Source organism: Colias croceus, chromosome 22 (assembly GCF_905220415.1).
Source record: "Colias croceus chromosome 22, ilColCroc2.1".
NCBI classification, from domain to species: Eukaryota; Metazoa; Arthropoda; class Insecta; order Lepidoptera; family Pieridae; genus Colias; species Colias croceus.
The window spans coordinates 1,750,139-1,777,377 of NC_059558.1; the positions used below are offsets into that span (position 1 = coordinate 1,750,139).

At 32.6% G+C, this 27,239-nt stretch overlaps 1 protein-coding gene across 1 annotated transcript; it reads left to right on the forward strand.

The window, feature by feature from the left end:
• Positions 1–11,826: 11,826 nt before the first annotated feature.
• Positions 11,827–26,314, forward strand: LOC123701638 (galactose-proton symporter-like). The gene is made up of 7 exons (XM_045649124.1): positions 11,827–12,162; positions 15,812–16,017; positions 20,085–20,396; positions 21,639–21,771; positions 23,316–23,524; positions 24,205–24,393; positions 26,056–26,314. Exons 1-7 carry the CDS (start codon positions 12,084–12,086, stop codon positions 26,290–26,292), a joined length of 1,365 nt encoding a protein of 454 aa, XP_045505080.1. The 5' UTR covers positions 11,827–12,083; the 3' UTR covers positions 26,293–26,314.
• Positions 26,315–27,239: the final 925 nt, after the last annotated feature.

Sequence of the window (27,239 nt, forward strand, 5' to 3'; positions counted from 1 at the left end):
AAAATCGTACGAAAAGTTGTCACGACACTTTTTTGCTAGAGTTGTGAGCTAGCGCGCAAGACCAACTCTATCTCGGCAACTATTTTGTCTCTCCCACATAAGGTCTAGTATGAAAGTGCGCGTACGTAGCGACGCAACTCCCCGATGCGGCGTGCGCGTGGTTCTCTGTCTGTCTCTCTCTAACTTAGCACTTCGTTCCATCCGGATGTCCCTTGACATCGCTCTTAAGTTTTTTTTAATTATTCTGTCTATTGATTCTTAGACGATACTTATTGTCCCTTATTAATATATATATATATATATATATATATATATATATATATAATATACATATTATTACGTAACACAAAATTTACCCGAGCTTATGCACATTTGATTTATTGATTACCCTCCATTACAAACTTAAGAAATATGAAACGACAGAACTTTTATTATTACCTACTTATCGTGTAAGCCATGTTTAAGCCTTCAATATGTAAAGTTGGTATGTCTCTAAACCACACAATTGAGCGCTTTGCACTTAATCTGCGTCACGTTCTTTCAACCAGAAAAAAAATCAAATACAACCTAAAAAGCTTTCGGCTAATGGCATTCAAGTGATACCCTCAAATTAAGCAATAAAAACTAGATGTTTAAACCGCAAAACCGCTACTTTTATTGTAGAAATAAAAACGTTTTAAGGACCATAAAATTGTCAAAGCCAGAACAACTTTATGGTTCGGATGTACCTACCAAGTTTGTGAATTTCAAACTGTTTATCGCACAATTGTGATTTAATTGTAATGAATTCCTGAATTGTATTATCGTGAATTCGTTTATGTTACAACTCATATACGTATTATGTATACATACACTACTTTGTGTTTGTGTGTGTGTATTCCTTACTAACTTTATACTTATCTAAAATGAATAATGTTTATGATCGGTTGATTATGACATAAAGAGCTTGCTTCTCATCTTTTGAATCCATTTTAAATTAATAATAAGATAAGTATTTTTAAAACTGTGCTATTACGATGAAATTTTACCGTATTCGTAAAAAAAATTGGACTTTGTAAGGAAACTTCGCTAATCAGCTGACAGATTTCCATACAAAGTCCAATTTTTTTTACGAATTCAGCAAAGTTGTAGAACAAAAGTTGTTCAGTTTCATGGCTCTTGTCAAAATTCGTCTGATGTCTTACCAGTCACACTGTATATAGAAATTACACATAGGTATCATCAGCTGTAACGGTATCCCACGACATGAGCAAAGTCACAGGCTGAAATAGGTCAAATAATTTAACTTAAGTTATCGAAGTTCAAAATATAATAATTCTTCAATATTACTCGATTAATTTCATATTTTATTATTAAGGACGCTGTCACAAATCTGCGTTACTCAAATTTAGGTATCTAACGTCGCCACGTGGTTCGCGGGAACATCACGCTCACGTAAACATAGCGCATTCCATTTTATAGACCATCTTCATACTTGATATTATTTTTAATTTATTACGAATTTAAAAAAATCATTTTTATACTTTTATTAGTAGGTACAATTATTCTGATAAGTATGTTAGTTAGTAACTAACTTTAAAAAAAGTGTGTTTAACAAAACCTCTCGGAATTGTAGGTATGCAATATCTAAGCTTTTTAAGAAATGTTTAAAATACTTTTTTAAGAATTATCATACATATTATGTTACCGGCAATGTATTAAATCCGGCATTGTATACAATTCTTAGAAAATATGTATACAGTATGTTATTCCGAGATACGGTCCGAATTAAATAAATTAGATTCGTCACATTACCTAGGAAATCTGAACTTTTCCTAAGGAGCAAACACATTACACAAACACACGAAAATTTTACATCTTTTCGTCATAGGTGTCATTTTCATGGTTTTTGGGGTAACTATTAACGAATATGAGGTCATAATTGAAATCCAAGATGGCGCCGACGAAAATTTTACATCTTTTCGTCATGGGTGTCATTTTCATGTTTTTGGGGTAGCTATTAACGAATATGAGGTCAAAACTAAAATCCAAGATGGCGCCGACAAAAAATTTACATCTTTTCGTCATGGGTGTCTTTTTCAAGGTTTTTGGGATAGCTATTAACCAATATGAGGTCAAAACTAAAATTTAAAATGGCGCCGCTGAAAATTTTACATATTTTTGTCATGGGTGTCATTTTCATGGTTTTTGGGATAGCTATTAACCAATATGAGGTCAAAACTAAAATCCAAGATGGCGCCAACGATGATTCCTAAACATGTATTTCAATGCTCTTTAAGATTATTTTTAAGACTCTCTCGTAGTATATAAGAATTCGACTATACAGGGTGTCCCACTATCGATATACTAAGTGCTAAGGGACTTGTAGTTTTGCATACACTGATCACGTAAAAATACTTAAACAACAAAATTACATCAAAAAAATTTTGCTAAATTTTTCCTGAAAATCCATGTTTTCTTCTCTAACTTCGTGCAGCCGGCATATACCGTTTCGCTAATGTGAGTATTTTGTCTATGAAAACATAATCTTAAACGATAGCTCACGTACGGGTGACAAAGTTGGGCGGGTTGCATTTTAGGGGTGTACACAAAGAGTTTTAAGAATTAATCTAATTGAAAAAAAAAAGATACACCTGGCATTTTATAAGTATTTTTTACGTACTTAGCGTATGCAAAACTACCTAGTGCACACTAAAAGTTTTGCGTTTCTAGCCACCCATAAATGTTTGAATTTTGAATGTTATATTTTTTTAACCTATGAAGTCTCATAAGTTGAGGAAAAAAAAATTTGGCTGAAAGCTCGTGTCAATTTTTTTTTATCTCAAGTTGAAGTTCGTTGTCCGTAGCAAAAACGGAACTAACACGAAACAATTTTAGGGCGATGATTTTTGATGATTTTAAAAGTTCGCTTTCTCCGAAAGCTTGCACTGCTCGCCTTCAAAATACTTTTGGGAGGGAAGCACCTTATTTGAGCACTGTAAGGCATTGATATGCTGAATTTCATCGCGGCCGTGTTTCTCTTCATGATGAAATTCGTGAAGGTCGACCCTCAACTGCGATCACGGAGGAAAATATGGCTACCATCAGACGACTAATTTAAGAAAATTGCCATATCACTTATTAGGATATTCGAGGACATTTGGGGATTGATATGAGACAAATTCAGAAAATTTTACATGAACATTTCAAAGTTAGGAAGATTGGTTGCCGGTGAATTGCTCCCAAACTCACTCCATAACAAAAACGACATCGAGTAGATTGGTGTTAAGAAATGCTATTAAAGTACAATTACGGACATTCTAATGCCGTGTATAATATCGTGACAGGATATGAAATATGTATATATGGTTATATTCCAGAAAGAAAACACCAATATTCTTTGTGGGTGTTTGAAAGTGACAGCAAACCAACCAAATAGAGGCAGGCGAGAAGGGTTGGCAAACAAATGATTGCATTATTTTTCTCTAAGACGAATCCTGTCTGCACTATCCCACTTGAGTAACAAAAGACTGTTAATGCCGAGTGGTACACCACTATTTTTTTGCCCAATGTCTTAGAAAAAATAAGAGAAAAGCGACCTAGAAGTCGCATCTTGTTGCACCATGACAGTGCTTCGGCGCACACCGCGAACAAAACAAAGTCATTTTTGGCTACTGAAAACATAGAGCACGTGACTCATGCCGCACGCAGTCCTAACCTAGCACCTTGCGATTTCTTCCTTTTCCCACAAATCTATGATTCAATGAGTGGTTCGACATTTACGAGGCCAGAAGAGGCCGTGGTTGCTTTCAAACAGCACGCAGAAAACATACCCTCGGACCAATGGTCCTCATGTTTCCAGAAATGGTTTGAACGGATGAAAAAGTGTTTTAAATGTAGCGGAGAATACTTTAAAAAGTAGTAAATATAATATTGGACAAATAAATTGTTTTGTTTATTAGTTACGCAAAACTTTCAGTGTGGCCCACGTATAACCTATAAAGAGTGTGAGTGGGACAGTCTTAAAAATAATTTTAAAGAGATACATCATTTAAAGAGACTCACCTAAAACTACGAAAATGACACCCATGACGAAAATATGTCAAATTTTTCGTCGGCGCCATCTTGGATTTTAGTTTTGACCTCATATTGGTTAATAGCTACCCCAAAAACCATGAAAATGACACCCATGACGAAAAGATGTAAAATTTTCGTCGGCGCCATCTTGGATTTCAGTTTTGACCTCATATTCGTTAATAGCTACCCCAAAAACCATGAAAATGACACCCATGACGAAAAGGTAAAAGTTTCGTCGGCGCCATCTTGGATTATAGTTTTGACCTCATATTCGTTAATAGCTACCCCAAAAACCATGAAAATGACACCCATGACGAAAAGATGTAAGATTTTCGTCGGCGCCATCTTGGATTTCAGTTTTGACCTCATATTCGTTAATAGCTACCCCAAAAACCATGAAAATGACACCCATGACGAAAAGATGTAAAAGTTTCGTCGGCGCCATCTTGGATTATAATTTTGACCTCATATTCGTTAATAGATACCCCAAAATCATGAAAATGACACCCATGACGAAAAGATGTAAAATTTTCGTCGGCGCCATCTTGGATTTCAGTTTTGACCTCATATTCGTTAATAGCTACCCCAAAAACCATGAAAATGACACCCATGACGAAAAAATGTCAAATTTTTCGTCGGCGCCATCTTGGAATTTAGTTTTGACCTCATATTGGTTAATAGCTACCCCAAAAACCATGAAAATGACACCCATGACGAAAAGATGTAAAATTTTCGTCGGCGCCATCTTGGATTTCAGTTTTGACCTCATATTCGTTAATAGCTACCCCAAAAACCATGAAAATGACACCCATGACGAAAAGATGTAAAATTTTCGTCGGCGCCATTTTGGATTTAAGTTTTGTCAAATTGCTTTACCCCACCAATGCGTTCAACAACCCATAAAAAAGAGGATCTCAATCAACGTAATTTTTAAAACATAATTTTAAATTACAAATAATTGGAATGTGAAACTTATACAGTTTACTCTTATAAAGTATCAAATATTTCAAATCACGAAAACGACAGTGCACGCACAATAATCTTTTTCTTATTCGTTTTTATTTTTGGGACGAGGAGCGATACACCCGTCCTTCCAAGAGCGCTTCTGAGCGCGGTCTGACGACCCGCGAGAGCAAAATGTATGAAGAAATCGACAAGTATTTTTAATTTAGCTAACAATTGAAATAAAATTTTGATTTAGATACAAAAAAATTATCATAATCTATAAAGGACTATATATCCCTCAATAATGTATAGGTAAGAAGATAGATTAGGCTTTTAATTTTCTTAAAATGGTACCGTTTTAGACCCCATTTTTTTGCATTTTATGCGATTATTGTGCTGGGAAAATCGTATTTCAGCGACAATTTTGTATGACGTCGTACAATTTTTATAAGATGAACGTAGAGCTGAATATATTATTATCTTTAAATTAAGATATTACTATGTTCTCACGTGTAATTGCTTTAAGTTAAAATGGTACCGAAAAACAGCGTGTTTTTGTAAAAATCCGTAATAGCACCCTTAATGTTTAGGTATATACTTTTTAAACTGAAATTACTAGTGTCAAAATGATCTGTAGAAAGGCCAAGGCGCTATTTTATGACAATAATTCGACCATAAATTAATGAATTAATGATTCAGGTTTATTACAAGACGATTAACTTCGCGGAATATTTATTGGCAATAGAAACATTGTCATAAATAGCTGCCATAAAGTAACACTCACGAAATTAATGAAAATAAAGGATGATACATTTTTAGATAACCTTTTGAGTTATACAGGGTGTTTATTTATTTGACGATAAAATAACCTTATAGGTATATTATAATATTAATACAAATATAAAAATTTGATTAGTGTAACTAAGATAAATTTTCCTTTACGTAGAACATAGACAACTGTTAGAAAATAATATAAAGCTTTGAGAAAACACTCTTACATACTATAGCATTAATTATTTTACATGATAATCCTCACTTGGACATTTCTTGTGCTATATTATGTAAAAAGTAAAAAAGGTGCTTTTAAAATTTAGTTGCATATAAGTACATAAATCTAGTTTGCATTTCAATATTGCATTCTTATTCTATATTCCTTTGGGTATAAGACAAGTCCGTTTGACTCTTTTGCTTATTTTTTGCGAACAAATGGGGCATATAATTGTATATCTTAAAAGACCGAGATATATTTTGGTAGCTTTTTTATTGAGGATCTCGTATCACCAACGAAAGTGGTAACAGTTTAATTTAAATAGACCTTGAGCAAGAGCATTGTTTCTTGATCTTGTGTAAACGAAAACTCGTATTCAGTGTTGTTCATTATAAACATAACATTGCATAAAATATTTTTGAACGTACTAGAACAACGAAAGAATGCTCTTCGCCTGTTTACACTGAAATAATTTGATATAGGAGGGTTTTTATGAGCATTCGCTTGTTGTGATGTAAATACAAAATAATCAATAAACATTCTTTAGTCGAAATTATTCTTTCTAATATTATAAAGCTGAAGAATTAGCTTGTTTGTTTGCTTGAACGCGTTAATTTCAAGAACCATTGTCCTATTTGAAATATTATTTCACCATTTAATAGAGGAAGAATAAAATATATTATCATCACGCTTAAACCAATACGAGCGGAGCAATGCGCGTACAACCGCGGGGCAAAACTAGTTAACTAAACATAATTTGCTTTCTCAGTAACATTTTCAATATTTTCTTTTCATCTACATTTTCAAACATTCTTCAGAATTTATTTTTAAATCGACATAAATAGCATTACAAGAAAATTCTCCTAACTACAGTATACAATTGAAATGGAGAGCATATTTCACATAGTATTTCAAAAATATTTTACACGGACTGTAAAATGTATGTTTGAAAATTCTCTAGTGCACGAAATAATATAATTATTTAACTTAAAGTTTTTGAAGCACCCTGTGTAGCGAATTTAATGTTATATTTTAAAGTTTCTAATGAAGGCTTTTTGTGGTTTACTAGAATGTGGATAATCTGTTTAACCTACTTTAATAAAAGGTAGTAATTATAACAACAGTTTAAATTTATACACGTCAAGAAAAACTATACGTGTGAAATTTTTCTTTTTCATGTCTGCTTTTTGTGTGTGAATTAATTTATTTTGTATGCTTTTTAAAGAAAATATTCGTGAAAGCATTTAAGTGATATGAAAAGCGAGAGACAGAGCGTGTGTGCTGAGCACACGTGTCAGAAGTGAAACTTCTTTGGCAATATTCAAAGATACCAAAATATCGTAATCATCGTCGCCTTACTCCATGACGTGAAGTAATGTCATAACGTGACCATGAAATTTTACTCTCAATGCGCATATAGAAGTTTCATTTCAGAAATATACATGAAGCATTTTGCAAGTCGGTTAAACATAATAATATTCAACCGCTCCTCGTTGCATGAACTACGATTTATTAAAAATGCAAATTGAATATTCTCAAACCGCTTGCATATTCTGTTTATTTAGATCCATAGATTTATGTTAAACTAGACATGGCAAATTTTTAATTTAATTGTAATATCTATGTAGAAGGCTTTATATTAATAACTCATAATAATTTTATATGCACTATTATTAACTTCACTACATAGTATAAAACAAAGTCGCTTTCTCTGTCCCTATGTCCCTTTGTATACTTAAATCTTCAAAACTACGCAACGGATTTTGATGCGGTTTTTTTTAATAGATAAAGTGATTTAAGAGGGAGATTTAAGCATATAATTTATTAGGTTTTAGACAAAGCGGGCGAAGCCGCGGGCGGTAAGCTAGTATTATAATATAAATAAATCTATATTGTTATACAAATAATAATGTATCTTCACGTTAATAGTATATTGTGTAGTATTTTACTGATATAAAAATAAGCATCTCTATTTCCCTTATAACACCTTTTCGAATCCCTATTTCCATTATACAACCTTTTCCGTCACGGCATCGGCCGATTAACTAAATGTTTTATATTGTATTTGTTACTAGGTTTCCGCCCGCGGCTTCGCCCGCGCAGTCAAAGAAAAGCCCGCATAGTTCCCGTTCCCGTGGTATTTCCGGGATTGCGTCATTTTCCCGGGATATAAACTAGCCTTTGTCCTTTCTCGGGTATCAAAATATCTCCATACTAAATTTCATGAAAATTGGTTCAGTAGTTTAGGCGTGATTGAGTAACAGACAGACAGACAGAGTTAATTTCGCATTTATAATAATATATTAAGTACTAGCGGTCCGCCCCGGCTTCGCCCGTGGTACATATTTCGCAATAAAAGATAGCCTATGTCCTTTCTCGGGTATCAAAATATCTCCATACCAAATTTCATGCAAATTGGTAGTTTAGGCGTGATTGAGTAACAGACAGACAGACAGAGTTACTTTCGCATTTATAATATTAGTATGGATATATGGATTGTGTAGAATGTTTTTTCTTATATGTAGAAGAGAAAATCGATCAGTGAAACAGAAAAAGCAGTTGTATCTGTTCCATACTCCACTAGAGTACACTGGCCTATTATCCTATCCTATCCTACTACCATACTAATATTATTATCAATGCGAAAGTTTGTGAGGATGTGTGTGGACGTTTGTTACTCTTTCACGCAAACACTACTGAACCGATAACAATGAAATTTAGCACACATAATTATAATTTGGATTAATATTTGATACAAAGTTTAGGTTTTATCCCGCAAATCCAACGAGATCGGGAACTATGCGGGTCTCTGAAAACGCGGGCGAAGCCGCGGGAGAACAGCTCTATAAAGAAGTGGTAGTGCGTATTGAGTTCATATATTGCACGGAAAAGTTTTTCAATTATAGCAACAAGTTCGGCTAATTTAGCAGATTCTTAACTTGAACTCGCTCTTTAGATAATTCTGCTATTAGTGGGAACTTTAATTATTTTTAGATTAATTGACTCATTAAAAATTGAGAAAGAACCCCTCACTAATGTAATGTGGGTACATGTTAATTATATCAGCTTTTGGATTTTAAGCATGTTTAAAAAGGTTTCAGGGACAATTAGGTAGTTATTTTTTTAACAATGTGTATTATACCAAATTATTACATTATACTTTTATTGTCATACTTAGTTATTTTTAAGCACAATTTATTTTAAAGTTTGGTAGAAATTGTTTCAAAGTTATGAATTATGATACTGATTAATAGGTAATTAGTTTTTTTAACAATGTACATTATCACAAAGTAGTTATGACTATCTTTAATTATTGATTGTCAGAGTGAAGTAAGCGTGAAAAAATAGTTTATCTTGGGGCCATTTGTGTTTTCAAGTTATACTTTTTTACGCGCGTTGAGAGTAAAATTTCAATCGCGTCATGGCAATACCGTCACGTCATGGAGGAAAGTGACGATTTTGATTTTTTTGAACCTTGCACAAAGAAGTTTCACTTCTGACACGTGCTCGGCACACACGCTCTGTTTATTAAATTATCTTTACTATCTAAAGTGCCCTATAAAGAAACATAGTAGTTCCAGAAACAAACAAATAAATTAAGGTAATCGTTGCATTTGTCGCCAAGGTGAGCGTAACAAATGAGAACAGATAGGGACATCCGGCTAAGAATTAAAGCTGTTAAAGCGATAATACACTATCGTGCTTGCTTGATCGTGTAGTGGAAGCTTTATAAACAAGCAAAATCAATTATTCAACTACATAAAATGATATCGCCTTTATATAGTTAAAGAATGGAAGCTAATATTAAAATAATAGTTGTAGCTGATAATATTTACCTTTAACCCATTGAGCCCCCAGCCACAGATTAGAGAATAGTTACTTCGTCCCCAGCTGCAGCGGCCCGATCGGTCCACGACACAATAGATTTTCTATTGTGTCTGTGATTCCGGGGGCTGAGTTATATAAATGTTTGAATTAAACGACTCATTTAGACTCGATTTTGATTCACTCCCCTAAAACCATTTTTATAATCTACACTAATATTAGAAAGATGAAAACTTTGTTTGTTTGTTTCATTGTAATGAATAGGCTCATAAACTACTGGACCGATTTTAAAAATTCTTTCACCATTCGAAATTTCGCTATATTATCCACGAGTAATATAGGCTATATATTATCATCACGCGACCAACAGGAGCGGAGCCACGCGGGTGAAACCGCGCGGCACAGCTAGTTAGTACATAATATTCTGTATCAATGAAGATTGAACGAATAAAACATTATATATGAGAAACTTTTATGCTATGTTTACACGATCGCTTACTATTTGAAAACTTTTGTAATTTATAATACACTAGCTTACCGCCCGCGGCTTCGCCCGCTTGGTCTAAAACCTAATAAATTATATACTAAAACCTTCCTCTTAATACACTCTATCTATTAAAAAAAAACCGCATCAAAATCCGTTGCGTAGTTTTAAAGATTTAAGCATACAAAGAGACATAGGGAAATAGGGACAGAAAAAGCGACTTTGTTTAATAATATGCAGTGATATTTTTGGGATTTCATAACAACTAGGAGCATGAAAAGGTTATATTTTTCTAAAAAATAAATAATAAAGACTTCGTGTTTCACCTCATTATGATATAATTGTGACTTCTCGAGAAACAGCAGGAAATTTAAATTAATTAAAATATTTATTAGCAATTGTTATTATTGTCAAGGTAGATCAACTATTGCCTTTCATAAAGAGAAATCGTTTTTGCAATGGGTAATAATCTTCTATAACATGAAAATGAATTGCAAAATGTGCTGATAAGCGCATAACTCGGGAACGGCTGAACTGATTTCGTTTATTATTTTGTTACAATATTTCTTGAAGTACGAGGATGGTTCATATGGAGAGAAAACGTAAATATGTACTACGGGCGAAGTCGGGGCAGACGGCTAGTAAGCACGTGTTTATTTTGTATTTTTTTACGAAATTTGTCTTCTTAACATGGTTGTTCATAATGGTTATAAAATTATAATGTTAAAACTTAAAAGTGCTTTTCAAAGCCTATACTAATATGTATTTGAGTTTGAATTTAACTTTTTATGAAATAATGTTTCGGTAGTTCCAAAGATAATTCTTTGTTGTGGATATATACAAACGAATTTAAACTCTTTGTCATTTAATTTTAAAGTTTTGTTTCAATAAGCATGTTTATCAAAGATATGTTTTATCTTTTTCAGTCTGATAAAAGTTTTATCTCAGCGATTTTCGTTTGTGATTAAATGGATTTGACTACTAAATAAGAAAAGTATTTAATTGTCTACTAGCATATTACTACCTAGATTTTTAAGCTATTGCATAGCTTCTATCGCGGGCCTTGAGCGCGTGGACCGAATCGAGAAATTCCGTAACGAAGAAACCTCACGCTCCCCACTCCGACGGGCGGAGGTGTGGCTTGAAAGCATACTGCATAGCATGCAATAGCTTTACCGCGGCAGTCCCCGAGTGCCACACGTCTTTTTTTATTTAGAACTAGATCTAGATTAAATAAAATAAAATGACATACAATTTTAACAACAACTATCTATACGACTTTTGCACTGAAACGCAAGGTGAGGAGATTCTTTTTGACCAACAGTGGATCGTTTTTATAGGTAAATAAAAAAAATATTCACCACTCTCTTTCATTTTTAAACGAACGCATTAAACAAATTAAATATATTTTTTCTTACGTTTTTTACGACGTATAGCTCAAACTATAAGCAGTCGCATTGAGTGAATATAAACGCAGCATAGTCTTAACAGCTAGCGCCAGTAGCTAATCAGTGCAAATGAGGCACAATGTAAAATCATTCCACAGTCAACAGACGAGTCTCCTCTCACGTACAGTGTGTTTATTCCATTTATTACTCACAATTTAAATCTATCCATCTTTTATTACACTAAGTAAATATTTAAATTAGTTAACGATATAAAATGTGCCTTAACTCAATGAACATACGGTTTATTTCACAGTGTTGTGTAACACATTTATATGTATGTGATAAGTATTAAGAAGGTTCAGTCGTTTTTTTGTTTTTGTTAAAATAACCTGTTACAATGGTTTATACAATTACCAAGTGTGAAAACGTGGAAGAAAAGAGGTGCTCTTGGAAGGAGTTTTTCTTGCCTTTTGTTGGTATGATTTGTTTTTCTTTTTTATTGCTTTTTAGTTCTTTAATGTTTGTTATTTTAGGAAGTGCAACTAGAAGTGTTTATAGATTACTAGCTTTCCACCCTCGGCATCGCCCGCGCAGTCAAAGAAAAACCCGTATAGTTCCCGTTCCCGTGGGATTTCCGGGATAAAACCTATCCTATGTCCTTTCTCGGGTATCAAAATATCTCTATACCAAAGTTCATGCAAATTGGTTCAGTAGTTAAGGCGTGATTGAGTAACAGACAGACAGACGGAGTTACTCTCGCATTTTTAATATTAGTATGGATTATAACATGTAGATGGAAATGTGTTTTTTTTAGTTTGTTTTGAATTATTAAGTATGGTTTTCGATTATCTGTACCTATTTAATCTATACTGTACTTTTTAATTATCTAGCTAATCCAAAAGACTGAATCGTTTGAAGTTAATTTTAGCATAAAGAAAGGTTCGAGAACGTTCTGTTTCTTTTGTTTACGAAGCAACACTTTTATGAAATAGGGGATGATATCATATTATGCGAATTAGGTATTAGCATAAAAATTGCAAGTGCGAGTAGAGTCAGAAGATGAAGTAGTAGATATATGTAAATATTAAGATATAACATAATAATATATGCAACATAATTCCACCCCAGTTTTAGTAATGTAATGATGTAAATATTAGGCAATGTTCTTTTTGATAAGAACTTGAATTTATTTTCTTTATCGATGAATTATGACTTTTTAAGTGCTTTACTGTATAAATGAATATATAAAATAAATTCTTAGTTTATGTAAAATATTAATATTTTGTATGCGTAGGTATATATACATTTGGCAATCTTTACAAAGCAATGTGGCGGGTTTTTATGATTTTAAGATATTGATATTTCAGGGAAAAAGTAACGTTTGTGTTTAAACCAGAGATAATATTATAATACTGGTTTATACAAACTACGACAAGCAATCTCTCCACTCGAGACCCATCAAACCATATTTTAAACTTTACTAGCTTACCGCCCGCGGTTTCGCCCGCTTTGCCTAAAACCAAAAAATTGTATACTAAAACCTTCCTCTTGAATCACTATATCTATTAAAAAAACCGCATCAAAATCCGTTGCGTAGTTTCAAAGATATAGTTGCATACAAAGGGACATAGGGACATAAGGACAGAGAAAGCGACTTTGTTTTAAACTGTGTAGTGATAGTGAGGTGATAAAACAACTTACCTTTGGAATAGCTGTGCCCGGACGACTGTTTCGTTATTTATTTACTTTGTTATGTTATTCTCATGTAATTAATTAGCTTTAAGTCTTTAAATGAGAATAAATGATTCTTTAAACCTAACTTTGATAAACTTAAATTTTTATACTTTTAATAATAACAGCCTCTAAGGATATAGGAAAATAAAGGATAAAAGAAGTTTGTATGAAGAATGAGATTTACATTAAAAAATTAGGTGAACGAGATAATTCCTTATATTATGTAAGATCTGATGCAGAGGTTAATGACCTAGTCAGTAAGGTCTAAAAGAAAAATACAATGATATCTAGTGTCTGAAATATCGTATTTAATAATAATTTTATACTTAACTAGCATTCTGCCCGCAGCTTCTCCCGCATAGTAAAAGGAAATCGCGCATAGTGCTTGTTCCCGTTGGTTTTCTACCCTACGTCCTTTCTAGGGGCTCAAACTATACTTGTACCAAATTGCATACAAATCGGTTTAGTAGCTGAGGCGTGAAGAAGAGACAGACCGACAAAAGAGTTACTTTCACATACTTACATATATTTTAATTATTATGATATTAAATTAGGATTTTGATAATTGCTAATTTCATCGATAATTATTTAATTACTAATGCTAATGACATCATTATAAAAACTAATTAACATTTAAACATTAAACTAGCTTTCCACCCACGGTTTCTCTTGCGTAAATTATACGTTATTTCTGTACAAATATTGATGTGTAGATGATCAGCATTAAGCCTTATAATACTATCGGATTTTCCCGGCTTTGCTTGCGATTTCCCGCTATAAAAATATATCTGTTTGAATAATGTAGAGCTACTAAATTCGTCTGCTGAGAAGAATTCTCAAAATAGGTTTAGTAGTTTTGGAGTGTATTTAGATTTTAATTACAAGAAATCTTTCATTTTTATTTATTCGTATTATTCATAAATAGATATCATGCCTTTGCGTAGTACCCAGAATAAAGAAAACAACAAATAAAGAAAGAAAATCATTTATTCGGCACCAAAACAAATTTTACACACATTTTTATAATAAACAGAAAAAGAAAGAATAATAATTATAATAATACATGGGGATAAACAGTAAGGTACTTGAATTACATTAAAAAATAATATTCAATATTAGTTACATATTACCGAAATACCTTGGCATATAAAGCAAAGATCTCTTTCTACATCTAGATTGATCTTAATTTGTCAACAAAGGTCGAACAACAATTGACGATGTCGGCCATTCTCGAGTGCGGTTTGTAAATAAAAGGAAATACTACAGATATAGATGCTATTAGAAATTAGATTTGAACGGATTTTAAACGCGATTTATTCATTATACCTGACGTTATAAAACGCTTCCAAAAGGTTAATTATAAAATATAGGTTGTAACTTTTCAAATGTGTTGTATAATATGCATTTTTAGGTTTGGGTTGCAAATTGATTAATTTTTATTGAGTAATCGATTACATTATTATTTTATTTTTAAATGCATTATGAGGTCTAATAATTAAGATTTTATAGTTGAGTTTAACGACATTATATTGAAAGTAACGTATTGTCGTCCAATGTGATAGTAGTATTGTAAAAAAGAAAGCTCTCCTTCGATATAGAGTCAAGACTCAAGATCTCTGAAAACTAATCTAACTACCTAACTTAAAGTGCAAAGTTTATTTTTGTAAAAAAAAAATAATGGCACCCTTTGTCAATTTTTAATTATTAATTGATTCTTAGTTATAGTTGATATAATTTTTCAAATTTAGTGCTATGTCTAAATAACTTCGTGTGTAATTACAAAAAAACTACATGACCGATTCTAAATCTTCCTTCACCAGCTGTAGAGAACTGCATTATTTGTATATATGCTTTACCATCTTCGTTTTTGAAGTGAAACTTCTTTATCGGGGCTGGAAAAAAATTTAGTGTAACATTATTTCGTTACGCGTGACATTTTTCCGTTACGCGCCATATTTTTCTTATCCCTGCCACGCGTGATTCGACGTATTTCTGTAAAGTTGCATATAGTAAATTATTTTTTGAAAAATAAGGTCATAAAGAAGTTTCACTTCATACGTGTGTACACTAACTAGTACACGCCATTGAGATATTATTATCCTGAGTCAATCACGGAGTCAGGAACAGTATTGACTACTAAGTCTTTACTAATTATGTTATCTTTGTCAACTATGAATGAATGAATACATTTTACAAACTGAACAATATAATATAACAATGTACAGTAGGCGGCCCTATCGCTGGCAGCGATCTCTACCAGGCAACCCAGAAAAGACGAGGAAAATAAATGAACTCTACTATGATAGAGCTTCGACGAGCAGTTACCACTATATAATCGTTTTCTTCTTCCCGAGACAAATATTAGCTTATGAACTGAACCTTTCTTTCCAGTGAGTCTGCCCCTCATAACCCATGGGATAGAGAGCAACAACCTCACGATCACATCCCACTCCGGCCACTTCACACAACACTATGGGGTACCACTCAGCACCACTATGTTGTTGTTAGGGTCAGGCGTCTCTGCGCCAGTCCTGTGCGCGACTGTCGACAAATTGGGGCGAAAGTTTGGGATATATATCATTATTTTGTTGCAAGGGGTAAGTAGAAATTGCTTTGAGATTTATTAACCTAGGTCTAAAGATATAGCGAACTATTAATCTACTAACTATAGCTGTGCGCGGCTTTACCCGTGGACATACACATTTAAACATTTTTACATATACATATACGTTACATTTCTAGATAATATGTGTTAGGTATTTTGAATGAAAAGCTACAACACTGCCAATTATGATAAAAAATAATGTTGTTTGTGCGAGAAAGAATAACATACATACATACATATTATTATAATACTAGCTGTGCTCCGCGAGGTTTGGTCTTAGCGAGATGATATATCCTTTGACTTCCTCGATGAATGGGGTATCTAACACCGAAAGAATTTTCCAAATCGGACCAGTAGTTCCCGAGATTAGCGCGTTCAAACAAACAAACAGATTTATAATATTAGTAAAGATTAGTCGTCACAGGGCATCTTAAGCTTTCATCAATACTTTTTTATTTAAATATAAGGTCACAATAACCTATGAGTAGCTTTTTATTTCTACCTCCTTGTAAGACTAGTTATAAGTACATAGAGCTCCAATAAATGTTATTCACTACTCTGACCAAATGCGTAGCAGATGTTTTACGTGTTTGGGTTATTTTTAATCTTGAAAATATTAGTTTCCTCATCATTATTTCCTTCGCTGATTGAAGTATTTCGATGTGGATAATGTTAAATAAACTGAAAATTCTGTTTATTTTTTCACGCTCGTCGACACGCCTTGAATTTTTCATTGATCATTGTTCTCAGATGGATTTTCAATTAAAATAATTATGTATAGTTAGCTGCTCCGCGTGGTTCACCCCCGTGGCTCCACTCCTGTTGGTCGTAGCGTGATGATACCTTCCTCGATAAATGGGCTGTCTAACAGCGAAAGAATTTTTCAAATCGGAACAGTAGTTCCCGAGATTAGCGCGTTCAAACAAACAAACTCTTCAGCTTTATAATATTAGTAACTAGGTTTCCGCCCGCGGCTTCGCCCGCGCAGTCAAAGAAAAACCCGCATAGTTCCCGTTCCCGTAGTATTTCCGGGAATGCGTCATTTTCCCGGGATAAAAAGTAGCCTATGTCTTTTCTCGGGTATCAAATTATCTTCATACCAAATTTCATGAAAATTGATTCAGTAGTTTAGGCGTGATTGAGTAACAGACAGACAGACAGACAGAGTTACTTTCGCATTTATAATATTAGTATGGATTAGTATAGATATAAAAATAGGAATAGTCGTAGTCCTTGGAATAGTCTTTAGTACTTAAAATAGTTGAAACGTTGAATGGATGTCAAATGTAAAAAAAATTTAATACCTCTAGATTCGTCTGAAATTACAAAAGTATTATGCATATTGCGTTGTATCTGTTTCCTTGTGAAAAAGTAAATTTTTCGCTAATCTCGAGAACTACTGGTCCAATTTGAAAAATTCTTTTTGTGTTAGATAGCCCATTCATCGAGGAAGACTATGGGCTATATCATTTTGTTAAGACCAACAGGAGCGGAGCACAGCTAGTTTGTATACAAATGGAAAATCGGTTTACAAGTTTGTTCACGAGGAATGAAATATGATACGAAAGTAAAAGTTTGTGTAAAAGAAACTAAGTATGTTAGATTTGACTGATTTTTCTAATGATGAAAATATTAATAATAATCTAAGCCGAATACACACAGCTTATGACGAATATAGACCACCTAAATCATATACAGCACTTAGAAGCTTGATTGGAAATTCAGCCTGCTGCATGGAAGGAAATGAATGCATTAATCTGATGTTTCCAAACCAACGAGTGCCAAGTTAACTAGAGACGTTTTGATTATGTCGTGACGATAGTTTAATAAATATTAGTATAAATTCATTGAAAATAATTGAACAAAAAAGAGCGTGTGTGCCGAGTACACGTGTCAGAAGTGAAACTTCTTTGGCAAGATTCAAAGATTTCAAGATCGTCGCCTTACTCCAAGGCGTATTGCCATGACGCGACCTTGAAATCTCTCAACGCGCCTAAAGAAGTTTCACTTCAAAATATATAGGTGTGGTCGGTATCAATTTTCTTTAGAATCGTCTCTTCCTTTGCCTAAAAGAAGCAGCTCCAACAATCCGCTTTTTTCTAGTCTTAAAAAATATATTTCAAATTATTTACTACACGCTTTCCGCACGCGGCTTCGCCCTCATAGTTACCGTTCCCGTAGGATTTCCGGAATAAAACCTATCCTTTGTGTTAATCCAAGTTACCCTCTATATGTGTGCTAAATTTCATTGTAATCGGTTCAGTAGTATTTGCGTGAAAGAGTAAAAAACATGGAAGATGTGTGTGATCCTCACAAACTTTCACATTTTTAATAGGTATCTATTAGTAGGATATTAAATAAATCGCGGGCGAAGCCACGGGTGGAAAGCTAGTAATAGATATTATAATGAGTGTCCAAAATTCAAAAGAAGTATTGAACATAAGGTTTGCTTTAAAAATAATATAATAAATATATTTCAGTAAATATTTAATTTATTAAAGTGCTGAAACATAGTAACTTATTTACAAAAGAATCAGCGAAATAAAAAATATCATTTGAACTGTTTGCTTTCATTGAGACTACTGATGGCATGTATAATGAATTGAATATTACCTACATAATTAATATAAAAATGTTACTCTACTAATTATGTTTTAATTATAAATAACTAGTCGTGCCACGCAGTTTCACCCGCGGACGAAATAGCGGGATAATTTAAGAATTTCTATAACTCATCTGTAATAATTATGGGAGATACATAAACCACGGCCAAATAATATTATAAAAAACTGTTCAGTGGTTTTCACGTGAAAGTCGACATATGAATCCCTCATAATATTATGTCGACTTTTATGTTTTGAAATACATATCAAACGGTGAAACTTTTTTGAAATCGAGCCAGTAGTTCCCGAGGTTAACGCATCCAAGCAAACCTCCACTTTAATAATTTTATTAGTATAGATAAACGACCTTAATGTCGTCACAATATAACGTTAACCGACTGTAACAGCACATAACAGTCAGCAAATATATTTGTCACGTGGTTTGTGCAAATTTACTCCTACATGCATACATGTGACATGTCATGTGTCCAATCGTAGAATAACACAAAAATAATATGTTCAATGTCAGTTTGTTATTATGAGATTGTTTAAAGTTTGTTTTATTTTATTTTTATTTATTTTATTTATTTATTTTTCTTTATTGGAAAATATACAGAGACATACATATATAAAACAAAACAGATCTTATTAACTATACAGATACATGAAGATGTCTCCTTGTGGTGTTTCCACTGTGAACATATATTATTATTTTTGCCAACACCTAGCAATAAGAGAGACAAGGAAAACATACCTAGTTGATAATAATTAATTAATATTAAACATGAGTAGTTACATAAAGACGGAGGTAGGTACCATTAACATTTTTATGTGTTCAATAGCAGTTTTTTCACATTTGCTTTGTAAGACGAAGAGGAACAAGAAAACATATCAAGATCATTCATATAAGTATTATAAAAACTAGACATTCTGTGAAGAGACACACGAAGACCCATATTGGTTCTGGCGGTCGGTATATGAAATAAATCTTTTGAGCGCGTTGATCTGGATGGGATGCGATAATTTATTAAACTAAGAAGTTCTGAGCAGGCTATTTCTCCTACGCATATTTTTCTTAACGTGAGAGAAAAGCGCGTGAGAGCTAAAGAATTAAGTAGTTCTTAATCATCTACACTAACATTATAAAGAGGAAAACTTTGTTTGTTTGATTGTGATGAATATGCTCATAAACTACTGGACCGATTTTAAAAATTCTTTCACCATTCGAAAGCTACATTATCCACGAGTAATATAGGCTATATATTATCACGCTAAGACCAACAGGAGCGGAGCCACGCGGGTGAAACCGCGCGGCACAACTAGTGTGTTATCTCACAAAAATAGTAGAAAAAAACAAATTGACTTGAAAAAAAATGAAAAATACTTGAAAAAAAGCTGCAATGACAAACTTATTTCTTAAAAATCTGATTAATAACATATTCTTTTATTGTTACAGATCTGCTGTGTCCCCCTCCTCCTCCCGCCAAGCGATATATCCTATGTCCTCCTTCACTTCCTAGCCGGCGTCTCGTCAGCCGGTCTCTTCACCATCATCCCCATTTACATCATGGAGATATCACCACCACCCTCCCGAGGCTCCCTGGTATCTCTGTTGATGATCATGACACCAATCGGCTATTTATCACGATTGGTGATGGGTGAAGAGACGATTGTGTACGTTCTGGCTGGGCTGGTGATGGCGGAGTTTGTGTGTGTGTTCCTGGTGATCGAATCGCCGAGTTATCTGGTGAAGGATAGGAATTTTGAGGTGGGCTTTTATGTTTACTTTGATGGAAAATTATGGGTTAATAATTATGGATTAAAAATAAAAGATTGTTATTTAATAAGTTGATTTATTTAGTGAATAATAATACAGCTTACGAGAAGCGAACCAAAAATCGTTTATAACAGATAAGTCTTACATCAAAATTCACCTTTGATAGATTATAATAATATTATAATCTAAATTGATATGTTTATACAATCCAACAGATAATAGGTATAACACAGTTATTGTAAGTATGTATACAAAATAGGAGTAACTACATTCGTTGTAATAATACATATTATCCTTACTCTGACCACGACGCGTTGTGATTTTTTTTATTCTGTGAGCATTTTTGGTCAATGAACGTATTATTTACACGTTAAGACAATGAAAGAAAGAAGCAATAATTATGTATTTGTTTCTAAATGCATATAGATTAAAGGTAGCATACAATCCTCATTTAAACCGATTTATTTTTTTGAAGATGGATAAATACGACCTAACGATGCTCTTACATTAAAAATAGTAGAACAAAGAGTAAATTTTAATATAAATAAAATAAGGATATTCTTCGAATATATATATTTACTGAAACTGCATAACATTATGGGACGATTTCAAAAGAATAAAGTAAGTCAAGGGAAGCAGAAACTTTATTCAGCGGAAAATATAGTTTGCAAAACTTATTTATTACAATAGCAGCGTTTAAATAAAATGAACGTTTATATTATTTTCATATAGATAATATAGTTAACGAATAGTTCTTATATGTACAGTTTAAGAATAGTATTTTCTTGTAACACTCATAGAGTTTTATACAAACTTACCTCTCACTTTAAGAGATGATTTTCAAAACTTTATTTTTAACTTCCTTTTCCGCGTAGAGCCAGCTACGTTTTAGCACGGTTTAGAGGAAAGCGCATTGTCAAATAGCATGTTTTTTTAAGTTAGTATTTTAATAGACCATTAATTAGTTTAAATATTTTTTTACATATTGTTTACATTCGTAAGCTTAGAGCAATAAACCAAAGTTGCATATCACTAAAAATAGAATGGCAAAATATATCTTATATTTTGGAATGAACAATTTCTTAAACGTTATTGTGTAAATGTTGTTTTTAATCACGCCGTTCGCGATCAAATACTTTGTTTGTTTTATTTTATTTTGTAGCATCTACTTAATAAGTTCGTGTTTTTCTATTTTCTCGTGGAAGAATTGTTTCAAATTTCTTCCGTTTTCAGCGTGCAAAGAGGAACATAGCAAAATTAAAGTGTGTTTCTGAAGAAGACAACTATGTAGCAAATGAAATGCAGAGACTTCAAAACGAAAGTGAACGAGCCAAGCCCAGAGGCAAATTGAAATTAATCGATATTTGTGAGTATGACCAAAACCATATTGATGTTTTATATTTTTTAACTGACTATAGGTTTGAAGTCGGTGACAATAAGTTCTTAGTATTAAGCCCGTGTAAGCCGTTAAGTTTTACATTGGCTTGGTACCGACATTAAACATATTTAATAAATATCACATCTAAATGATATTATGTAGTGATTAATAATAATTAATATGAAATCTTTTTTATTTTTTACTTTTCCGTTTTTGAAGTCGGTTTTTTTAACGTAGTTATTTTTGGGTATAGGTATCGCGTGAGGCCTTTTCTAATATCGTGTGATAGAGTAACAAACATTTAAAGACACATACAACTTCAAAATACTTAAAATTACCTGCACATACAATATATACATAAGATCCTAACTTATATTCTTACTTATTTGATTATTTTATGCTATTTAATTACACAATTATAAAAACATTACACATAATAATAATTATATTGTTTCTCTAACTATCAAAATAACGCATAAACCCATTTTAACTGATACCTAGAACTTAGTGAAGTTTCTAACCCATAATATAAGTTATACTTACCTCATATAAATTAGACAAAGTCGGGGGTATAACAAGTTAATTATAACTACGAAGCAATGAATCAGCTTTCCCAGATATTAATCTTTAGTTTCGGCCTTTGTGTTGAATATAAATTAATCATATTTATATAATTTGTGGTAAATTGGACTATCAATAACTACGGTTAGATTTTAATGTTAATTAACCATTTTGGCTTGGTGGTTTTATATTCTCTTCGATTTAAATTCGAAATCGGGTTAAAATGTTGAACTTTTCAAATTAAAATCATTTTTCCAAAAAAGAAACCTGCCCTTAATGAGTAACATAGACTATTTTTTGCTAGGCTGACCCGGATAAAGACAGGACAACCGGCTAGTTTAGTTATGGAGCTTCATTATCCATACTTTATATTATAAATGCGAAAGAAACTCTGTCTGTCTGTCTGTTACTCAATCACTAACTACTGAACCAATTTGCATGAAATTTCGTATAGATATATTTTGATACCCGAGAAAGGACATAGGCTACTTTTTAATCCGGGAAATAGGATAGGTTTTATCCCGGAAATCCCACGGGAACGGGAACTATGCGGGTTTTTCTTTGACTGCGCGGGCGAAGCTGCGGGTGGAAAGCTAGTTACTAAATATATCTTAATAATTTGGTTAGATACTATCTCTTCAGGAATTCGGTTACGTTGGCTGCTGTATTTGCAGTAAATTTACTACATTGCCTTTGGTTACATGGCTTGGCTTTGTAATTAAATCGTTTATTTTAGGTGTAAATGTAAGCTTTGTGTTTTTAGTACGGAATATAGTGAAAACTTAACATTTATAAACCCATACAGTAACCAAGCTCCTTTGAAACGTTTTTGAAGTGAAACTTCTTTAGGCGCGTTGAGAGTAAATTTTCAAGGTCGCGTCATGGCTATACCGTCACGTCATGGAGTATGACGACGATTTTGGTATCTGAAACAATGTCTTCTTACGTTTAAATATAATTTTCTTTTTTAGTTAGAAACAGAATATGGCGGGATACAATGAAAATAGGCTTCGTTCTCTACTCCGTGACTGTTCTAAGTGGCAGCATTATATTCCTGGACCAGGAGAAGACGTTATCTCAATTGAAAACCAATCTAGACCCAGAAAGAATGATGGTTCCCTTATGTTTACTTGCTGGTGGCGTGGCTGGAGTGGTCTTTGTCAGATTTATGGAAAGAAAAGTGAGTATATGTAAGTAAAATTTGATTACTTACTTGTTAAATTACTTATACCTGCTTAACTGTGTCTTTTTCTTTTATATACTTACTTTTGTAATTTTTATTTCTGTTGTACAATAAAGTATTTTGTTGTTGTATATCTGTGCTCCGTGGTTTTATAAGCATTGCTCAGCTCCTATTGGTCATATCGTGATGCTATTTAATCTATAGCCTTCCTCAATAAATGGGCTATCTAACAGTGGTAGAATTGTTGAAATCTGATGTGTAGTTCCTGAGATTAGTGCAAACAAACAAACTCTTCAGCTTTATAATATAAGTATAGATGATCGAATAAAGAATCAAAGATTCAGGGTCTCTCCGTAATGAAACACTTTGGATAATAAAGTATTTCCTTGTAGAGACAAATTATTAGGGCGGATACATTTGACATCTGTTTCACTGATCGATTTTCTTTACGGGTAAGTAGGTTCTCAACTTTCCGTGTCCACTACAGATTAGCTTAAAGTTACACGTTTTGATCTTCGTAATTAATAATTTTTATGTTATCGTAGTGCACTTAACACACAGTACAGAGTTCTTTTTATGGTTTCATCCATAATACACACTGGCTAACTAGTTACTTCCCAGTTTTATTTATGAATTTTCCTTAATCAGACTTTTTACTCATTAATGTTTTCTTACAGTGGCATCTCACCTTCGCCTATTCCCTCATAGTATTATCAATGGGTGTGCTAGCTGTATTTACGCAGGCTGATCTGACTGTGACGTCACTAAGATGGCTGCCAGTGACGTCACTAGGTGTACTAGTGTTCGCGTATGGCATGTCCTGGGCTCTACCCACGGTTATAATGGTGGAAATGCTGAATTTTGAGGTTAGTTTTTTTAGTACGTGAATGAATATAGGTTTTCTTTACAATATCTTATAGTAGTAGAAATAAATGAAGAGTATTTTTGTAAATATTAGAAGATTAATATACGTATTTAAAACACTTAGAAACTTTGCAAGCAATGACTTAATAACTCTAATATATAAAGCACTTGGGGAATGCCTCATAAGCTACTGTATTACATCGTGGGGAGGAGCAGCAAAAACCTATCTCTTAGAAATTGAAAGGTCACAGCGTGCTCTTTTAAAAGTAGCTTTCAAGTTACCATTCGACCACCCAACTACCATGTTATACTCTAAAGTGAAGATTTTAAGAGTCCGAAAACTATTTGTGTATCAATGTATTCGGCGTTATCATAGACTTAATAACAGCAATGAGTATAACAAAAATAGAAGAGTTGCTGTTCCAGTTCCGTGGACTAAATCCAAATTTGGACACAGGCACTATAAATATATTGCTCCAAAACTGTACAATAAAATGAATAAGTTTTATAATATTACTGCTCTAAATAATTACCAAATTAAGGCTAGAATTTTGAATTGGTTATCTAGTCTTGACTACAATGACACTGAAAATCTATTATAAATTCCTTAAATGGATTAATTAATACATGCATTACACAAACACAAACACACACACACACACGCACCCACATAACACGCACGCCTGCACACACGCACACTCACATAAACTCATTCACTTAAATATAACTAGTATTGATAATGGTTTTGGACTTATTGATTTTGTTTTTTTTCTTTTTAATTTTAATTTTTAAAATATTAATTTCCATTTCTTGATTTTTACATTTTAATATACTTATCGTGAATCTTAATTTTACCTTTTAATTGTTATTTTAATTGATTGTAATTTGTAATATGTATTTAGCTATAATAACTTGCTACTAACTTACATTTTATTGTAATGTTGATTGTAACAACTTATAATAGTGTTGCATTGTTTCGATTTAATTTTGATTTTTTGCTGATTTAATATCTGTTGCTCAATTTATTTTATAATTACTAACCTATTTAATTTTTGACGAATTTATTTATGTGCTGATATAATTTCGAATTTTGTTTTGGACTTGCTTTATTTGTAATGAGTTACCTAGACACATTTTGTTTTTTGTTTTGCTGTTTGTACTTATTTGTTATTGATTTTTTTATAGTTTTAATTGCATGTAAATTTTTAATTTATTTTTGATTTTATTTAATTTGTCTCTGATTTTTTTCGTGTCGTGTAACTGTAAATGGAAGACACAGGCTCCTGAAAAACAGTTCTTACTATCTTAGGAGCCTGGGTCGCTCTAATTTGTAAAATGTTTTAAGTGAAATAAATTATTTATTTATTTATTTATTTATTTATTTATTAATATTATAATACAGTTCTTAGTCAATTGTGTAAAGTTATAAAACAACTTATTTCGAAAAAACTTTGGTTTGGAAATAGCAAGTTAATTGAACTCAAAATAAAATAATGGAAGGACTCAACACTCTTACAATTTTTAACAGATCAAACATAAATACATTCGACAACCTGTATTCTCAATTTTCAACCGTACCTACTACACACATAAGACTAAGACAGTACCGACTTTAAAATATGCGTATTCTACATAAAGTACTAAAACTAATATTTATATTTCAGATCAGAGCAACAATTATAGGCATCGTGTACACCTTCTCCCAAATCATAAGGTTGACGCACATCCACACTTTCAAATACTTCGAGAATCTCATGGGATTGTATGCACTTTTCTACGTTTTTGCCGGTATAAACTTATTGGGTGCGGTGTACAGTGCAATGGCCTTACCGTATGTTAAGGATAAAAATGTGAAGCAGATAGAGAGGCAGTTAAAAAGAGTTCCGATATTGAAGTTATGAAATAAACATTTTGATCTGTGTACTTGTTATTTATTATGCTACTTGCTTTCTTTCACCCGCTTTGTCTAAAACCTAATCTATACTAATATTAAAACTGAAGAGTTTGTTTGTTTGTTTGTTTTAACGCGCTAATCTCGGGAACTACTGGTCCGATTTGAAAAATTATTTCGGTGTTAGATAGCCCATTTATCGAGGAAGGCTATAGGCTATATTATATCATCACGCTAAGACCAACAGAAGCGGAGCCACGCGGTACAGCTAGTAAATTATAATATACTAAAACCTTTCTTGAGAATTACTCTATCTATTAAAAAAACCGCATCAAAATCTGTTACTTATTTTAAAAGATTTAAGCATACATAGGGACAAGCGATTTTGTAACGTTAAATTTTTTTACAGGGATGACAAACATTTTTACTACCTATCTAATAACTTATTACGCACAATTTTTTCAAGAAATGGACATGTTTTCTGTTCATATCCCAATATTGTACTTAAATTTATTAATTAGGCAGTCTATTGTTCTTCGTTTAACAGACGAAATTGAAGGAAAATTACGTGCTATTTAAAGAACTGAATTCATGTCACATACTAATTAAGAACTCGCAAAAATATTTCACAAAATGATATTTTAATTTTGGATAAAATATAAATTTACTCTCACAAATTCAATTTATGAGTAAAAAAATTTACGAGCCGCCATGCCAGGCGCCGACTTTTCGTGATAATTTTTTTATCTCTAAAATAAAAATAATATTTGTAACGTTTTATCAGTTTATTATAATTTCATGAGTTGTATAGTTTGAAAAACAATTAAAAAAAAAATTTCACGATAAAATCGTTGAGTATAAGCTTTATAGACAATTTATTGAATACCTACGAGTTTTAAATTACATCAAAAAGTAGCAGCTGGTTGCAGAGCTTGAACGTACCGTCGGTCCTGACGA